At 58.3% G+C, this 19,189-nt stretch overlaps 1 protein-coding gene across 1 annotated transcript in view; it reads right to left on the bottom strand.

The window, feature by feature from the left end:
• The window catches only part of LOC142826093 (maestro heat-like repeat family member 5), an 86,376-nt gene that overhangs the window by 32,091 nt on the left and 35,096 nt on the right, over positions 1–19,189 (bottom strand). Inside the window, exon 3 of the mRNA XM_089771500.1 lies at positions 8,956–9,030. Coding sequence (XP_089627626.1) covers positions 8,956–9,030 — 75 coding nt within the window. The remainder of the gene's footprint in view (positions 1–8,955; positions 9,031–19,189) is intronic.

The following is a 19,189-nucleotide window of genomic DNA, read 5'->3' as shown; positions in this document are numbered from 1 at the left end:
AGGGCAAAGCAGCAGATGCCAGACCCACAGCTGCCCTTCGATAGCTCAGCTGGCAGAGCGGAGGGGTTGTCATAGGCCTCGCCACATTATCCTTAGGTGGCTGGTTCAGCTCGAAGGAAAGTGTCTTAAATTAAAGCTCCTAATTCGAACTACACTTACTCCTCCTGCAATGAGGAGTAACGATAGTTCGAATTCGGAGCTTTAATTTGCACTACCTGGCCTATGCCACGTGTAGCCACGGGCAGGGAGTTCGAACTACCGGGCATTTAAAAATGACAGCACCCGGGAACATGCAAATAGAGTCCAGGATATTTTAATCCCAGGCTTCATTTGCAAGTTCGAATGACTACATTAGACATCCTAGTTCGAACTAGGGTGGCTATTGTGACATACCCTTTGAGGCAGGGATGTGACACCATCGTGGTTCCTCATTGACTCCCCTCTCAGAAGAGCCTCTTGGAATCAGCTGAGGAACAAGGCCTGGGCTGGGGGAAGAGCTGGCGCCAGGCTAGACGGGTTTCTAGCGTGCGACAGGAAGACCTGGGGGTTTCCACTGCAAGCAAGGGCAGCTCGTCCCTTCAGAGCCTGGGGCCAGGAACATCAGCTCAGGCAGAGACCTGCTGACTTGTTCCGCTTTCTGGTGCAGGTTCAAAAGGGACGGAGACTCCCCAATGTCCTTGGGAACAAGGTGAGACAGTTCAGGGCTCCCCCAGGCCAGTAACTGTTTCACCCTCTGTCTTCCTTGTACAGGGGGTGCCCCATGGCTGTGCAGCTTTCAGCTGGAGCTCTGACCCCACCAGCCACCCAGCATCCATGAGCCTCACCCTGGGTGTGCCCAGCCTGGTCACTCCTGCAGGCTGCCCTTAGCACCCGTCCAGCCCTGGATTTGCCCCAAATCATCCACATGCTGCGGGAGGGAGGTGCTGAAGGGGGAGGATTGACTCTAGGAAGGGGTCTTCTCTAGATGTCTGTGGGGAAAGGGTGGTCCAGCTCTGTCACTGACCTGCCCCAGGGTCTGGCCGAGAGGGGCTGCAGACATGGCTGTGAGGTGGAGAAACGGAACTTGTCTTCCAAGTGAATGTGAGGAACGTGACATTGGGAGAGAGGATTTACGTTCCATGGCCGACTTGAACTGTATCCCTGCTGGCCTAATGGATGAGGTGTTGGCTTATAAAGTCAGAACTTGTGGGTTCAACTCCCATCTAGAGTGAAGAGCTGCATTTTCCCCTGCGTGGTGCACAGTAAGGTGAGGGCTGAAGTGTGGTGGGAGCTGCAAAGTGCTCCAGGGACTTTGTGGTCAGGCTGCCTGCTGTCTCTAGCACCTGCCAGCTCCCCCACTGGGCTGAGAGAGCTGCTGAGCCTTGTTCAGAGGAGATGGCTAGACAGGGCTCAGGCCCTGCAATGGGGTTCGCTCCCCAGGGCAGCGCCACCTGCAGGTTGCTTCAGGCTTGCTCAGCTGATGCACCCTCTACTGATGGTCCGTAGCCTGTCAGGAGACGGGCCCCAGCCCACCAAATGCAGCAGAGTTTTCTTCATGACTTGGCCGTGCCACGATCTGGGCAGCCCCCTTTCGAGGGGAGGGGCAGGTATCTCTAGCCCCAGAACCCAGCACTCTGTGTCCCAACACAGGGCTCTCAGGTACTGCTGCCTCTTCCTAACTCCCGCCTCCATTCTTAAGGGCAAAGCAGCGGAGACAGAGCCAACACTTGACCTTCGATAGCTCAGCTGGCAGAGCGGAGGACTGTAGCGGGGGCTCAGCAAGTTATCCTTAGGTAGCTGGTTTAATTCCGGCAGGGCAGGGGAAGGCAGGCAGGGCATGCTGGGCCCTAGGGGGAGTAGCAGGGCAGGCAAGGCGCGTCCAAGGAGCTGCTGAAGTTCTCCGCAGACCAGGGGCACAGCTGTGATGCTGTAAAGAGCCCAGCTCTAGAGGGTCAGGGGACACAGAGCCCAGCCAAGCCCTGGGACTGAAGCAGGGACCTTTAGATCTTCAGTCTAACATGGGCCCGACTGAGCTACCTCAGGCCTCCCAATACAGCTATGGGGAAAGGCCTTCTCATGGCAGAGGGAAGCCGAGTGTCACACTGAGTCCCCCAGCTGGGTTTCTAATAGGAATCTATTCTCACTATTTCCCACTAAATACAAGACCCTGAAGATACTGAATTTACTATTTCCCTAAACGCAGTGAAAGAGTGAAAATCGCTAGACAATAGCTACGAACTACACCGTCTGCGTGGGCGATCGAAACCCTCACACGGTCACCCCTGCTCGGTCTCACCAGTAAAGACGCAGAGACACCTCTAGCTAACTCGTGTCCTTGGGTCTGGCTAGCTGAGGAGAGAGGCCCCCTGTCACGTTACTGGATTTTGAGGGGAGCAGCCAGATCACTGATGCACCCATAGGTGGGGGTGTTGGCCCCCAAAATGGTATAAAACGGGGTCATGTGGGGTGTTGAATAGAAGCACACTGTCTGCTAATCCTATGTACGCTATTCATGTGATTGTATAATGTCTGTATGTGTAGTTAGGAGTCTGTAATCTGTGTAGATACTGAATATTTCTCTGCATGTGGTTGAGCAGTGGGCAGAGCCCGGCCTATGGACATGCTAATCAGCGAGGCTCTGTGGGACAATGGGACTCAATGGGCCAAGGACACACCTAAAGAAGGAGTGGTGACTCATACCTAAGGGCTGCCAGCAGGGAACACAGGAAGAAGCCGTGGGCCAGGTGACCTGCTGTAGCCAAGAAGAGACCAGGAAGGAGGGAGAAATAGGTCATGTGGCGGACTCCATCTTGGTCTGCAGCTCAGCACTTCATCCCATAGGCAGCAATGCAGGGATCGAAGGGCTGGAAAGACCTGTGGACCCATCCTGATCCTAGGATGCGCAAGAAGGACTTTTAAACCAGCAGCTGTAACATCTCTGCTAGAGCCTGCATCGAGAACTGGGAGATTCGATGCATGTAATGTACTATCCTTTAACAACCTGAGTCTCATGCTTTTCTTTATTGTAATAATAAACCTTTAGATGTTAGATGCTAAAGGATTGGCCCAGCATGATTTGTGGGTAAGCTCCAAAGGGTAGATTGACCAGGGATCTGAGGTTGGTTTCTTGGAACTGGACAGAACTTGTTCGGGGTAGGTGGGATTGGGTGCTAGGACCCCCCACCTGTGTATGAGGCCGGGCCATCTGGGGCATGGATATTGCTGGGATGTTGGAGAGGTTTTGCTTGTGAGGCTTCAGGCAGGCAGCTGAAGTGCTCTGTGTGACTGCTTTGTGGCCTGTTTGGAGAGGTCACCAGTCTGGGGGCTGTAAGGAGCCCTGAATTTGAGCAATTCGCCCTGAGCGGATGCCCTCAGCTGTGCCCAGACACGGCCTGGTCTGTCACACCCCCGTGTTTCTACATTCCCATGTTTAAGTCCACGTGAGACAGAACATGGTTGTTGCCAAAACCTCAATTTCCACCAAAATCACAAATTTCTATTGAACGCGCCAAGAACGACCCAGGGATGACAGCAGAGATCGATTTATTGATTTATTTGGACAGGCGAGCAGATGACTCATTTACAGGGACAGTTTTTACATTCAGTCTGAGTACAAAATGGCTTTGTTAACGACACACTCGAGGGAGAAGCTCTGTGAGCCACACGCTGTGTATGCACTAGGGACGGGAACATGCATGTACTTAAGTTACACGGTTACATGCAGGGGGCAGGCAGCTCATGGTTTCCCCTCCCCTCTGCTGCCCCTGGACTGGAGGCAGCAGCGCAGGGTGGGGGGCAGGCGGCTCCACTACAGCTGGTACATGCGGGGCCTTGCTTTAAAAACCAGCACCCCGGGTCTACTAGCTTCTACCTGCCCCCTGCTCTGAGCTGCTGCCTGTGAAAGAGGCACCCTTGCGTGGGGGAAAATGGTCCCACAGGAGCTGGTGCTTACGGGGAGCGGGCTTGAAAGCTGGCTCTCTGCAACCACCGGCCCCCACCTGCCCCCCATGTGCCTCTAATGCAGAGGCAGTGCTGGGGGGGGGGGGGCTGCCTGTTACCGTGCACGTTAACCGATGAGCCGAGGCTCAGGAGGTAACCGCCTCTACGTTGGCACTTTCACGTCCCTAGTGCACGCACACTCTGCCCACGGTAACAGACTGGACTGGAAACGTCTCCTGTCAAGCCCCATGTGCTGCCTGTGAATCCCCGCGCAGGGCTCAGGGCTGCAGAGCAGAGATTTCCCTTCCCAGCCCCAAGGCTGCCGACATGGGGCAGAGGCTCTCGGGAGGTGAGAAGTGAACCGGGATGTGCGGGGGCTGCTCACTGGTTCTGGGTAACCAGTGGAGCCTGGAGGAGCCCCCGGCCGCCGTGGGCAGGGGTCTGCTCAGCCCCGCGGGGCCCGACACAGGCAGGTGCTGCCCCGGCGGGGCTGGAGTAACCCTGCCTGTGTGGGAGGGGGAAGATGCTCCAGACCGGCCTCAGGAGCTGGGGGAGCCGGTCCAGCCCTGCCAGACTGCAGCATCCTCTGGCTGCCCCTTTCATCAGTTAACCCAGCGGTTCTCAAACTTACACAGGGGTTGTGAGCAACTTAGAGGGGGGCTGCGCTATCACAACATTTGAGAACAGCTGGATTAACCCATGAAATGGGATATTCATCCCTAAAAAGCACCTCTCCCCGGCAGCCCCAAAGTGGAGCTGCCTGGCTGGGGCAATAGCGCCTCTCCCTGCTGCCCCAGTGCAGAGCTGGCACAGCCAGGCAGAGACACCTCTGCTGCCCCCCTCCCGCAGCCTAGATCTGCCCCCGCTGGGGGAAATAGGTACCCACCAGCAACTCTCAGGGCAGGTGCTGCCGCCATGGAGAGGTGACTCTCACCTGCCATGAGCTTCTGCAATGAACCAGGGCTGGGGGGAATCCTCTCTGCTCGTCAGCCTGCACCCCATACGCTCCATCCCCAGCCGCGCCCCTGAGCCTGCCGCCATCCAGACCATGTACCGCAGCCCACTGCCCATGCCCTATGCCCCCTGCCGCACCTGGACGTAACAACTGAGAGGGAACGTGTCCCCGTAGAGCTGCCCCGAGACTGGGTTTCACCAATGGACCGATGGGCCAGCAACATGAACTCATGAGTGTGCCGTGACTGCGGGTCTGTCCCCAGCGACTAGACAAACTCTCAGCTGTTACCCAGTTAGGCTGGCGAGTTGTCAGTCCGATGGGGGGCAGATGTCCCCGGCAGAGTGTCCATCTGGAAATGGGTCATAGGACCTCTCTGAGGACTCCTCTGCCCGCCCTCCACCAGTCCCGGTGGCCCCTGCCCTTAGGACCATCGAGGGAGGGGACTGCACCAAATGGGGGAAGTGCCGTGTTGCGGGGTCCAGCCCACAAGAGGGTCCTGTGACCCCTCCCAGGAATCTCCCCACCAGCCCCTCCAAACCAGTGAGGGTCACCCCCCTCAGGCCAGCTCAGAAGGGAAACGTGCACCAGTCAGAGCAGGTGTAGCCCGACGGGCCAGGCGCTGAGTTCTGGGAACGAGACGGGCTCCTTCCCGCAGTGGTGCGCTGGGACGTCCAGGGCGATGGTGCCAGCTGGCCGCTCAGCTCCGGAAATGGGGGCTTCTGGCCTAGGCCTTCGGGCACTAGCTGCTCTGACTGGTGCATGTTTCCCCTCTGAGCTGGCCTTGGCGGGGGGTGACCCTCCCTGGTTGGGAGAGGACGGAGGGGAGACTCCTTGGAGGGGTCCCAGGACCCTCTTGAGGGAAGATCCTCACACCACGGCACTTCCCCTATTTGATGTGGCCCCCCCCTGCCCTCGTTGGTCCTGAGGGCAGGGGCCACCGTGATTGGTGGGGGGCGGGCAGAGGAGTCCTCAGAGGGGTCCCGTTACCCAATTCCACATGCGTCCTGGCCTGCAACTGTCTCCAATGGGTGAAATCCATTCCCAAGGCAGATCCACGGGGAGAAAACCCGCAAGAGGGTCCCAGGACCCCTCCAAGAAGTCCCCACACGGCCTCTGCCAATTGCCTCGGGTTTCACCCCCTCGCTCATCGCAGAAGGGACTCGGGCACCAATCGGAGGTGGCGCAGCCCAAAGGCCTCGGCCAGAGTTCCTGAAAAACACCTTCTTGGGGCGAGACCACCTCTTCCTCGCTGCGTTGCCGTGGGATCGCCGGGACGATGCTGTCGGCCAGCCAGTTGTTCGGCTCCAGAGATCGAGGGCTTCTGGCCTAGGTCTCCGGGCCTGGCCTGCTCTGATTGGTGCCTGTGTCTATTCTGAGATGGCCCGAAGGGGGAGTGAAACCCGCCCCTGTGGGCAGAGGGCTCTGTGGGGGTTTCTTGCAGGGGTCACAGGAGTCAGAGCACCTGAGCACAGCACGTCTGGTGCTTGGGCAAGTCCCCTCTCTCCAGGGCCACTACCCCGACTGGTAGAGCAGTGGGAGTCATGGGCAGTGAGCGAACGGCTCACATGGGACAGCAGAGCCCAGCCCTGCCCCTACTTCCCGAGGCTCCGCCCCCCCATGCCCACCAGGCTGCTGGCCCTGCCCTGCCCTCTCCTCCCCAAACTGGTGGCTGCCCAGCCCCAGATTTCTACCCTCCCACCCCAGCCCCCAGGCTGCCTGGCTCCCTGGCATCCCCACAAGCCCCAGAGCAGCCAGACAGCCTCAGCTCCCCACCCCAGTCCCAGAGCGCTGGGCAGCCCCAGCCCCTCCCCCCACCGCGGACCCCAAAGTGCGCGCAGCCCCTGTCCCTCCCCCCACCACAGACCCCAGAGCGCGCGCAGCCCCTGTCCCTCCCCCCACCGCGGACCCCAGAGCGCGCGCAGCCCCTGTCCCTCCCCCCACCGCGGACCCCAGAGCGCGCGCAGCCCCTGTCCCTCCCCCCACCGCGGACCCCAGAGCGTGCGCAGCCCCTGTCCCTCCCCCCACCGCGGACCCCAGAGCGCGCGCAGTCCCAGTCCCCCCAGGAGCGTGGTCCCACACTGGTGTTTGTGGGAAGGCCGATGGGCGACGAGAAGAACCCACCCAGATGGGCAGAGGCCGGTGGGAAGGACCCGGAGATGGGTGGGTCTGATGGTGACTCGTGAGCTGTGTCCTGGGGTGATGGGCCAGACAAACGTTGGAGACCAGACCGCAGGGCTGGGGAGGGGCTCGGCTTCCTCTGGCCTGGGGGCGGAATCGCTCCTGGCCCCTGCGCGGCTGGTTCCCCGTCACGTGCAGCTCTGCCTCTTCCGCATCCTCCTGGTGTCCCAGCTGCTTGGTCTTCTGGCCAGGCCGGGCTCGTGGTGGGCTCAGCCGGTGTCTGCCAGAGGAGAAAGGGCAGGAGCACAGATGAGAAGAGCACAATTGTCAAGGGGGAGACTCTGGAGCAGGGCAGGTTCCCTCCCACCCTCTCGCTCCCCTTGTGGCTAATGCTGTGGAGTGCGCTTGGCCCCGTGCAGGGAAGGCCCCAGGCTCTATTAGGGCCTTGTCAAGCCGCCACAGCAGGGCCTGGTTTCCTCAGAGGGGAGGGTGAATCTGTCACCCGGCTCCGAGGGGCCGACTCCACCCTGAACTGAAGCCTGAGGAAGCCCCACGCTGGGCTGAGTTGTCCTGAGTCAGGTTCCAGCCAATGCAGGAGGCAGGAGCTGGGCTGGTGAGTCTCAGAAGAGGCATCGGCACCTCCGAGGAGAACCAGCAACTCAGTCTGCTCAGTGTCGCTTCATGGCTTGGCCCTCTCCTCTGCCTGAGAGTGGTGCCAGGCCGCCCAGGCCTCAGCCTGCTCCAGCCCTGCTCCTGCTCCAGCCTCGTCCCTAGTCCTAGCGCAGCCCGGCTCGCAGTCCCGCTAAGCTCCCAGCCCTGCTCCTAGACAGTTTCAGGCCCGCACTTGACTCCTGGCTCTGGCTCCTGCTCTTAGCTCCTCTAGGCTCGACCGCCACCACTCCAACTACTAGGCCCCACTGCCACTGCTCCAACAACTAAGCCTCCCCCCCGCCCACCCTCATCTCAGACAGACAGGAATAATTCACATTTCTGCTTTCCATGTGTCTGACCCTGCATTGGTCAGCACCGGCTTCCCTCTCCCATTGTGCTGCCCAGGGCCCTGGCTTTCCGAGAGCCTCGGAACATCTTCCCAGGTGTCTCTGGGCTGGACTCTGCTACGGGAGCTGATGTCCCTTGTGAATACCCAGCCCACGGACCAGTCCTTGCTCCAAAGAGCTGCTCCCATCTGTTGTACGTACCGTGGCAGGATGAAGAGTCCTGTGTCGGTGCCGCTCCCTAATCAAAACGCACCCCACACGAGGTTTGCCAGCTTCTGCAGCCATTTAAAATGTTCATTCAGGACGATCGCTGTGGTCCTGTCTGATCTTAAAGGCACTTCCTGGAAAGCTGAAAGAAAGAGGAAATGCGTTGGAAACCTCACAGAGCTGCTGTCACAGGTGGCTGGGAAACCTTTGCTTCCCAATGGCCTTTGCCACGGGAACACGACAGCAACCGTAACTCTGGCATTTAGGTGCAGAGCCGCAAAGGGGCTTCGGCTCCTAACTTCTACCGAATCCTTTGTGCATTTGTGCCGCCTTCAGTGCTCCAGAGGTGGCAGGGAAAGGTGTTTCCTGGGGGCCGCATGGGATGGCCTAGGAGCCGAGAACCCAACTCTGGGTGAAAGTCTCTGGCCTACAACCTCTCTAGTGGAGGGGAGCAGGTGGTGGAACTTTTTGTGACAGAGGGTAAGAATCCTTCTCCTCCTGCTAATGACTAGTCATCTTCAGTTCTGGCCGGCCTCCCTTGAGAGCCTTTGTGTTCTTATCCCCATTTTACAGGTGGGGAAGGTGAGGCACAGAGTTGCTCCTGGGGGCTCAAATCTCCTGACTCCCATTCTTACATTGACCAGCAAGACCATTCTTCCCTCTTAAGTACTGTCCTCAGACAGAGACAGACACTGGGACAGCTGTGTTCAGGCCTCATATTGCCCACAGATGCACAAACGCCCAGAGCTGTTTCCTTACCTTCACACAGGCGGTAGATGTCATCTGCACTCACTGTCTCCGCCAACAGGTAGACGAAATGGTGGATGGTCTCTCCTAAACAGACAAGGAATACCCCGGAGCTCAGGACTTTTCAACATCATCCCTGAAAATTGCTAAAGATTCAGCCATTCCCACAAGACAGCCCTTGGGAAATTCAATACCCGGCCCTTCGATGTGGCACGAAGCACATGGGAGAAAGCATCCGGCCCCAGAAGTCACTGAAAGGCCGATTGCAAAGGCGACTGAAATCGCATCTTGATGGTTTCGTGAAGATGTGGCCAAAAAGTTGTGGGCAGAAGTTGGAAGAGACCAAATGGCAAAGAGGTTCCCTCCAGCTTGCAGTAAATGTGAATTCTGGCCCACGCAGATCCCCGCTGTCGGATTCTGGTGCTTGTCAGGCTGGGTGCATTGATTTAAATCAAGTTTCCCACTGGTATTACTTCTCTAATTTCCTCAAACACTACTGCAAATCTCCTCAGTGAAACATAGTAATTTATAGCTGGGAGTAGCATTTTACACCAGCTAAGAGAGCACCTTGTGTGTCATTCTGGTAGATAACCTGACTTCTGTTAATTTAGGAAATAGCACATGATCACCAGTGTTAAGCTGCAGACCTTGAAGCAGTATATTAGGGATGGGAAGGACTAAATCATACACAAAAACACAATAGGGCTGATATTTTATTCAACTAACTCTTCCATGTTATATCCATGTTTCACATTTGCAGTTGCAGGAGGCTCCTGAGTTGCTGGCTGATGCTTGTCCTGAAACCCCTTTCGGTTCATGTTCATTTTTTATTAATTCAAACAGACGTGTCCCCAGAATGCTAAATGTGCAGTGTCCTTACGACTTCTGCAGGGAGCTCTCCTCTTCCCCCCTCCCACTGGCATTCTGATGCAGCTCTTAAACTAAGTTTCCCAAAAAGCTAAGTTGTGCTTGGGAGACACTTAATTTTGCTGTAAGCCCACTGAAAGACGTATCGCAGGGGGGACCTTTGGGAAAGCTGAATTCTGCCTGGCCCAGGCTCACCACCAGACAAGCAGAGAACAAAACGTATCGGATCCGGGCTATGTCTGTCTGTGCCCATGTGTCTCAGCGGGATGACAGACATTGAAAGCCCAGAACTGACAAGGAGGAAGAGATGCTGGTTAGGCTGGAGAGACTAGAGCCATTAATGCAATTGGATGAGACTGTCGGGATGGGCAGCGCATGTTTGTGATAACATCGTAACCTATTGAACTGATTGTTCAATGAAACTAGTGAAAATTCCCCCTGGTCCCAGAGAACGGAGTGGGAAGTGGAAAAAGAGCTTTGAAGGAAGAACAGGAAAAGCTCAAGTGGGTTTGCTCTGCTTACCGATGAACAGGGCTGCAGAATGTCGGATGGACGGCTGGGAGCTTTCCAGATAGGCTAAGGCCTGGAACAGGAGCCTTGGGACGTTCCTCTCGTTATTCTCCATCTAGGAACAGAGCAGGGAGAAATGCTCAGTGCAGACAACGTGATCTGCTCACAGCGGGCAGGCCAGGGCTGCTGAAGCTCAGAGGGAGGGCAGGGCAAGAGCCAGTAGGAGCCCAGACGATGGAGCTGCCCCTCTCGGAAGGGCCGGATGCAGACAGTGCCCAGCAGTCCCAGTGTCCTAACCCCACAGGGCCTGCAGGGCAGCAAGGGACTGGAGGGCAGGAGCAGGGTGCACAGCCGCTGTGCCCCCCAGAAGCAAAAGGGACAGGAACCCACGGGAGCCCTTCTAGGAGGGGCTGCCTCTGATGTCCCTGCGTGACGAGCGGGGTGGAGAACCCCCTGGGTGCTCGGGGGGTGGGGCTAGAAAGGTCTCCCTGAGCTCCCCACTCACTGCTCTGCGGGCCCAAAGAACACACCTACCAGGCACTTCCCGACGCACGGCAAGAGCTGCGAGGAGCCGTCCCAGGCCAGGCTGCAGAAGAGACTCTTCCGATTGGCCCAGCCGAGGAACACGGCGCAGTGGAAGAGGGTCACTTTGCAGCTCTGCAGCACAAGGGGAGAGCGAGGGACCTCGCTGAGAGAGGGAGCGTCTGGGGCACGTCCCCTCCTCTCTGCTCCTTGGGCTCCTGCTCTCCCTGCCAGGGGAGGTTCCTGCCCCTTGTTCCCAAAGGGAGGCTGCTCAGGGGAGGGGCTGAGAACTGGCTGGCCGGGATCTCCACAGCTCAGCCCTTCTGCGCAGAGACGGCAACGGCAGCGCCAGGCCGCTCTGGGACCCCAAAGGGTCTGAGCCCAGGGGCCCTCCCCTGTGGCCCCTGCACGTCCCCAGTGGCCCTGGCTGGGCAGGGGCTCTTGAGACGGGTGGGGCCCAGGGGACTCTGGCGCTTTGCTCTCTGGAAATACCGAGCGCGGCACTTACCAGGATCACGCTCTGCTCCTCGTCTGCCAGGTGGAGCAGCAGCGGGAGCAGGCAGCTGGTGAGTTCCTGCTGCACGGCCGGTTTGTCTGGGTCCTTCACCCCGCTCAGCATGGTGCCCAGCAGGGAAATGGCGGCTGAGCGGACACTGCCCCTCTCCTGGCAAGGACACGCGGGGGCGGGGAAGCTGGTGAGAGCCGGACCGTGTCCCTGGCCACAGAGGCTGCTCTGGGCTCCCCTCCCGGGGCCCTGGGGCCTGGCGCTCACCCATGCCCCCTTGGGGAGCAGCAGCAGGCGGGGGAGGATCTGGGGACAGGAGGTTCGGGGGGGAGGCTGAAGCAGGGCTGGGAGCTCGGTGCTCAGGTTGGCCCAGAAGGGCTCTGCCAGGGAGGGGGCTGTGTCGGAGACTCCCCACCCATGGCAGGGGCCCCCTTGGGTGCCGCGTGGCCGGCCTGAGGGGGGAAGGGGCTGGGCAGGGACATAGCAGGGTGGCAGGGAGAGGAGGGAGGGGGAATGTGCTTCTCCGGGGTTCCCAGCCTTACGTGGTCAATGAGCGGGCGCAGGCTGGCTGCCATGTCCTGGGAGATGGAGCCAAGCCCCTCCCCGGCGAGCAGGTAGATGGCGTCTGCCGCCTCCGTCATGGCCTCCAGGACAGTCCTTGCGTCCGTGGCGCAGAACATGGCGATGGTCCCGGGCAGCTGGGCCCGTAACAACTGCCCCTGTGGGAATGCAGAAGGCAGCTCGCCACTGTCCTGGGACGCAGCCTGGGGCAGGGGCTGGACCCTCCCTCCCCATCAGCCAGACCCCAGGGACGGCCCAGCCCCCCAGCAGGGGAGAAAGTCCTTCTCCTGCCGCTCCGCCAGGTGCTTTGCACCCCTGGCCCTTGAGCAGAGCCTGCCCTGTCGCCTGCTGAGAGCCGCTCCAGGCCCCGCCCACCGAGCTCTGACTCCGCCCCCGTCTCCTCTGCCGTTGCCAAGTTTGGGCTTTGTTGCCCGACTCCCCTCCCCCCACTGCCCTGAGCGACGACCTGAGTCTCCTTCCCCACCCCACAGCAGAGGATTTAGGGCAGGGCGAGCGGGGCGGTTGTCCCGGGCCCCGCGCTTCCCGAGGCCCCGCGCATGCACCGAGTCAAAGGAGGGGCCCTGTGAAATTTCGCTGCCCGGGGCCCCGCAGTGCTGCCCTGGGCCCCGCAGCAGTCTCACCCGCCCCTGCCTCCCCACCACCTACACTGACCATGCTCTGCCTGGGAGCAGGGACACCCCCTCGCGCCTGGTTTGCTCAGTATCGCACCCCAGGATCTTTGGCGCTGGGAGCACCACAGGCTTCCGCGGTCCCCTGGTGTCAGATCGGGGCTCCCTGGGACACCGCTGAGAGGCAAGTCAAAGGCAAAATCCTCAGAGACAGGGCGACTTACAGCCCACAACTGGGGCCCTCCCTCTGAGGCACCAAACCAGCCACACAGAGCACTGCTGTTCCCCACACTGGCTAGCCAGCAGTCACCCCAGCAAGCCCTGAGATGTGCCCTCACCTTCCCCGGCCAGAAGAGAACACTGGCCAGGCCTCGCAGACAGAGCCTCCGTATTGCAGGGTTGTTGTCTCGGGTCCATTCCATCAGGTGTTCCTGGAGGTCTGATTTGGTGACGGTGCTGAGGATGGAAGGACTCTGGAGAAACTGGAAAGAGAAAATCAGCGTCAGGCTAAGGAGCAGAAATCTGCCTTTGGTCTGTGCCTGCTCCATCATCTTTGCCAACTGGCCACTTTCTGCTGCACAAAATCTCTGGAGTGAAGGAGCCAGTGGCTGGTGTTTGAAATGGTCCATTCCTAGAAGGGCAACTAATCCACAAGCGCCTGATGAACTCCAGGGACAGAGGACTCTCTGGGGACCGCTAAGCGTCCTGGGCAGAGCGCTGTGGCAGAGGAAAAAGAAACCCCCGGGGAAGGCGAGGAGAGAGGCCCGGGCTTGGGGTGCTGGAGAAACATCTCCTCTTGTCACATGTCCCAGGGAGGTGCATCCAGCCAGGAGCAATCTCACCCTGCCCCCCTCCACTCTGCCCAGTCCCTCTAGTATCTGTGTGGGCAGAGGAGCTGGCCGGCTGTGAGATTGCTGAACCGCTGGCCATGGGCCCCAGCACCTATTGGCCCAGGAGGGGTCTGAGCTGCTCTGCACAAGCCCACGTGTGCCAGGCCGCTCCGGACTCTCACCTCGGTGCAGAAAGTCAGGGCGATTTCTCTCAGCGCCTCCTCCTCCTCCCGACTCTGCACGATGGCGATGGCCTCTCTGAGAACCACAGGGACCTGTGGGTTCCGGTGCTCGACCATGGTTCTGGAAGAGCAAAGGGAAAGTCCCCGGGATTACCAAAGGGAGAGACAGTCCCTCCCCCATTGCGGGGCTGAGAGGGCCGGCTGGGGCAGAGGAGGATCTCCCGCCCAACTCCCATTGCCCAGACAGGCCACAGGAAGAGGAAACTTGAGACTCCTACCTTGCGATCAAGCCCACCCCTCGGGAGAAGTGATGGCGGGAGGCGATCATTTCCCAGCCCTGCTGTAACTGGATAGTGGCAAATTCCTTCCAGTATCTGGGCATGGAAAAGAGGGTCTTCACGGCCTCCAGGGACGTGCTAAACACAAAAAAAAAAAAAAAATCCTGGTGTCAGAAATCTACTGCAGCCCAACCCGCTCAAGGCCTGGGGCACAAGGCATGGTCAGCAGTAGCCGGTTACCCCCGGGATGGACCCAGCACCCTGTCGGGGCTCACTGAGGTTTTGGGAGGTGGCGACACTGCAGCTTCTACAGATGCTCGGTGCCCTCGCTCCCAATGGTCCAACACCTGACTCTTCGCTGGGGCCGGCACCAGGTCACTGGGCACATGGGCCAGATCCTTGGTGCGAGGGAGCAAAACTCTGCCCGTTTGCAACAGCTGAGGTGCCTTCGGGCTCCCCGGCTCCCCCCAGGGGAGTCCACACGGAATCAGCTTCATGGTCCCTCTTGCTCCTGCCTGCCTGTGACACGGCCCCCCTGCCGGGCCGGGCCCCAGTGCTGCCGGCCTTGCTCTCTCTGCATGTGCTCTGGCGACCCTGCCCTGGCCTGAGGCCTTGTGGGGCCGAGGCCCTAACACTTCGGCAGGTGGCGCATGGGGAGGTACCGACGTGGTCCCTGCCTGTGCTGGGAAGGAGCCGGCCTGTGGGCGGGGTCAGAGGAGCAAGCGTGACTCACAAGCACACGGGTGCCCAGCACCGCTCCCCCCAGACAGACCTGCCCAGAACTGCGCCTGGGCTCCGCAGGGGCCGTGTGTGACCTGCGGGTGCAGCAGATCAAATCTGTTCTTCCCCTTCCCCTGCCGTTACCTCAAGGGGCTGAGGCGGCTGGATCCCTCAGGGCTGGATTTCTGGCTGACCGTCCAGGTCTCTGGCAGGCGCAGGTCCAGCACGTGCTGCACCTGCCTGACGCAGAGGAGGAGCAAGTGGGGAAACATTTGCAAGATGGCTTCTCGGTATCCCCACAGGAAAAAGATCTCATAGAGCGTGTCCATAGCCTGGAGTCAGAATGAGAAAGAAAAGTCACTGAGCTGTCCCCACCTCCCATCCGCTCCCATGGCATTTTGCTGTCATGATGGTGCCGTTTCTCACATCCTTGCGGCTTATGAGGAAGGAGGGGTAGTTCCTCAGGGGGGAGGGGAGATGTGATGGCCCCTGACCCGTCTTCCATTGCTAGAATGGGCGCAGAAGGGAACCTCTTGGAAAGATCAGAAGAGTCCAGGTGACATTATTCCCCATTATCTCTCTCCATGGCCTAGCCCTTGCCCTTCGCCTTCCCAGGCCTGACCGGAGGGGGCGACACCATCATGAGGGGACCCAAACTTCTAGGCGCAAGTACAGGGCATCCCACGATCCCTCTGTTGCCTGAGTAACTCCAGTGCCACAAGCAGCAGGGAGCCGGGGCGATGCCGGGAGGTCGATGCAGTTTCAGTCCAGACCCCACGTTGCTCCCAGCGGCTGGCTTTCCAGCAGGTCCCGGTTTGCAGGTCCTGGTTTTCACTCCCCCATCATGCTGGGCTGCTTGTGTGTTCTGGGCCCAAGGTATCAACTTATCCTTGTGTCGAGGATCATCTTCCATGAACTTCCACGGCAGTTTTGTGTCTCGTTGAATCCCTCTTCTCACCCACCGGTCTGTGGGGGCAGACGGAGGCTCTAGGGGTGTGAATGTTAGAGAAGCAGCATAGCTCTGCCATGAGTTTTCAGGTCACATTAGGCCCTTGGTCCATTAAATGTCTCTCACAGCAGCCCGACCCTCGCAAGCACCTTCAGGAGCTCGTTGGCAATAGCAGCTCGTGGGGGGACTGTCTGGGGCACCGGGTAGCATTGTTAGGATTGAGTTTTTTTCTTTTTTATTTCTTATTTTAGGTATAGTAACGTAGCAGTAATATAGCAATATATTAATATACATTTAATAGTTTACACATCAAGTCCTTTCAGTTGAAGGTCTATTTTCTTTGTTCTGAAGTAGAAAACCAGTTCTGGGTATTTTGGCTGTGTTAGTAAGATTAGAGGAATTCTGCGAATGTTGAAGGCCAAGCTGTAATTGTTTAATTTACAATGGTTTTGGTTTTCCATGCAGATCTGTAACCCTGGAGACTTGTGCATGTAAGAAGTGTGAATGTGTTGAGATAAGATGCAAAGTTATATGGCTTTAGAACCAGATGGTCAAAGGAGGGGGTTGAGCGAGTGTGAGCGAAGTCCTGAGGATGAGACAACCTGACTGCAGAGGAGTCATCTATAACCACCAATGCGTACCCCTACTCATGAGAAGATTGAATAATTGGCAGATTGACGAGCCTTAGAGCGGAGCAAGCCCCCCGAAAGGACGATTGACAACAGGATGAACCTTCGAGAGATGTTCTGGGAACACTCACATCAAACAGATAACATTCCGGTCACAAGCGGACAGAGCGAGATCCATGGATTTTAACAAGAAGGAGGAATATATAAAGCAGGGTGCTTTGCTATGGAACTTTGCGTTCGTCTGCCACACTATCTGGAGAGGAGTATCGGATCGATCGACCGACAAGGCCCTGCTCCCTCCTGTGCTCAATCTACCTGGCCACTAGATTGACACAGACTCTGGACTGGTAACTATATCATCTGGCAGAACTGTGTATGCATGATGTTTTGTGTCTGTTTGAAAAGCATATGCAACTGTTGTATTCTCAATCAATGCGGCGTACTGCCTTTCCCCCTATAAAAGATCTCGTTGCTTCGATTAAGCATAACAGCGTAGCCCACTAGCACGGAGGTGGACCAATGGTCCATCCTGCTCTTCTAGAAGGGTTCCACCAGATCTAAGCCAATCATCTCACAAGGTGTCCCTGCCAGGGATAAGGGCGTCAATGGTCCTGCATTGATCACTATTGGGCTGCTTTTCTGGCACTCAGGGCACGTGCTTCCTCCCCAGCCAGAAAACCTGCCAGGCTACTCTCTGTAGAGTTTTCTTTCTCCTTAAGGGTTTGGCTCAGGGCACTGCACGTCCCAGACACAACAACTCCTGGCAGAACAGTCACGGGAGCAGTAGTTGGCAGATGTTGGTCTTGGTCAGTGGGTGCTGGACCTGGCGATTAAGAAGGTCCTTGCTGATCTCAAACCGGGACCACTGGGGCCAGCAATGAGGTTGACCATCTCCCTGGCTTGTGTCTGCCCCTTGCTGCCAGGCCTTGGAGGGTTGGGTCACTCCTTTGCTCTTGGCGAACATACCCCCAAGATCCCAAACTACTTCACCAGGGTCAATGGGAACTTCTGCCGGGTCGGGTTCAAATCCTCCTGCCCCAGTCAAAGGGACCCCAACCGTGCTGCTCATTTGACTCCCTCAGATGCCCCGGCTTGGGGTCTGGCTTCCCTGGCTCCTCTGAGGCCACGTAGTCCTCAAGCAGGGAGACAGTTTCAGCGAGGGGCACCGGGCGGTGTCGCTGCGCCCATTCCTGCCTGCCCCCGGCAGGATCCGTTTCACGGGCGCGATCACAGAAGACTCCTTGGGGGCGTTTCCCAGAGCGCTGGCAAAGCCGCTGACACTCGCTTCTTGGCACTCAAGAGCTTCTCGCTACACTGTCCTGCTGGGCCAGGTCTCCTGGTCTCCCCCAGCCGAGGCACAGAGCAGAGACCCTCCCCCGCCCCCAGAGCTATACAGACATTGAGTCTATTCTGGTCTGAGGTCACAACTGTTTACACAATGCTTGATAGGAAACAAAAGTGATTTTATTAAGCACAAGCTGTGGGATTTATGTGTTTGCAAGTGAGAAAGGGCAGAGCAAAGTGAATTACAAATGTCAAATAAGAAGAAACGCATCCGTAGTTTTAACACACACTCGAGCCTCTTACAAACACACCCTCCAACTGTTCTTATTGGGGTTAAACCTCCCAGCAAGGGCAGGTCTTTTCCCTGGGGTCTCTGGCTCTCTTTCTGGGGAGTGCTATGCCTGGCACAGACACAGGGGCAGCTCACTTCTCTGGGGTTCATAAAAATCACTGTGGATGGGAACGTGGAACACTCTCCCCACCTTCTATGGAAAATTACCTGCTCAGACGCTACCCTTTGCACTTTGGGTTTGGAAATGAAATGAAGTAAGAAAAGATCATGAGTAAATCAAGGGGGAAAGGGAATCTAGTCGTCAGGTGGGTATTTTTCTTTACTTTTGGCTGGTTTGAATTGCTCTGTGTGAATCTTTTTTTTAAGTTTTCTTGCAGGTCCCCACGTTCTGTGCTCAGAGTGGAGATCAGCCCTGGCACGTGGTGTCCCGACCCTGCACTGGGGCTGCAGAGGTGAAGCCTGGCTGCCTAGCAGAGAAGGTCGCACCCCCACAGGCGTGCTGGGTGGGCTCCAGCTGGAGGTAGCTAGAAAGGCCGGTGGAGCAGCTCAGACAGGGCTGAGGCCTACGGGGGCAGAGGTGCCGCTGGGGCTCCCGAGGAGAAGCGCATGTGCACCCGGACGCCGTCACCAGTCAGCAGGGAACCGCAGCAGAAGCCCCGGTTTGGAGGAAAGAGACGGCGCTCAGGATGGGAGAGAAGCTGGCAGGAAGCAGCCCAGGGCGGGTAGTTGAACCCCGGGTGCTTGGCGTCTTTCGGCTGGATTTCCCACCCAGCTAGTGGTGCCCCACTCCAACACTGACAGGGTGCACTGGGACCCGATGGAGAGGGTGGCCTGGGTCCCCCTGCCCCTCCACACCAATCCCACCAGGAGTTCTAACACACCTCTGGCTGCTAGTCCTGTGTGAAGGGAACTGCCCTGTTGATTTGGAGCACAGGGAGTTAAGCCCTGTGTGCAGGGAGCTGCAGGGTTGATTTGGAGCATTGGGACGCACACGGGGTTGAGCTCCAAGTGAGGGGCCTCCGTGTTCGGTGGCGAGTTCGCTACGTGACAGCTCCAGTCTCACTTACGGCCAGAGACACGCTGCGGCTCCTCTCCTCCCGGTGGCTCTTCCGGAGCTTGTCCAGCAGCTGGTGCAGCACGTGCCGGGAGAGCTGTGCTTCTTCCCCCAAGGCCTTCCACAGCTCCCTGGCACCTCTGCAAGGTCAGAAACCGAAATCATTTTCTGCTTGCCCCCCCTTGTCTCCCCAGGGAGAGGCTGGGAAGGCCGGCGGGAAAGGGGGCCCTTAGAGGAGACGCCCGGGGGCTGGGAGGCTGAGGCGGGTGAGTCCCTTCCGCGAGCTCTTCATTTATTCCCTTCCCCAGAGGCCTCATTGCTCCTGCAGCCTGTGCCGCTGCTTCCAGTAACTGCCCTGGGGCTGCGCACAGCGTGACACCACCCAGCCCAGCCTGCACCAAAGGCTGCTCGGTGACATTTACGCTGGAGTCACG

This window comes from Pelodiscus sinensis, chromosome 19, assembly GCF_052426305.1.
Source record: "Pelodiscus sinensis isolate ZL-2025 chromosome 19, ASM5242630v1, whole genome shotgun sequence".
In the NCBI taxonomy this organism is placed as follows: domain Eukaryota; kingdom Metazoa; phylum Chordata; order Testudines; family Trionychidae; genus Pelodiscus; species Pelodiscus sinensis.
This window is presented reverse-complemented; position numbering and strand designations above follow the sequence as displayed.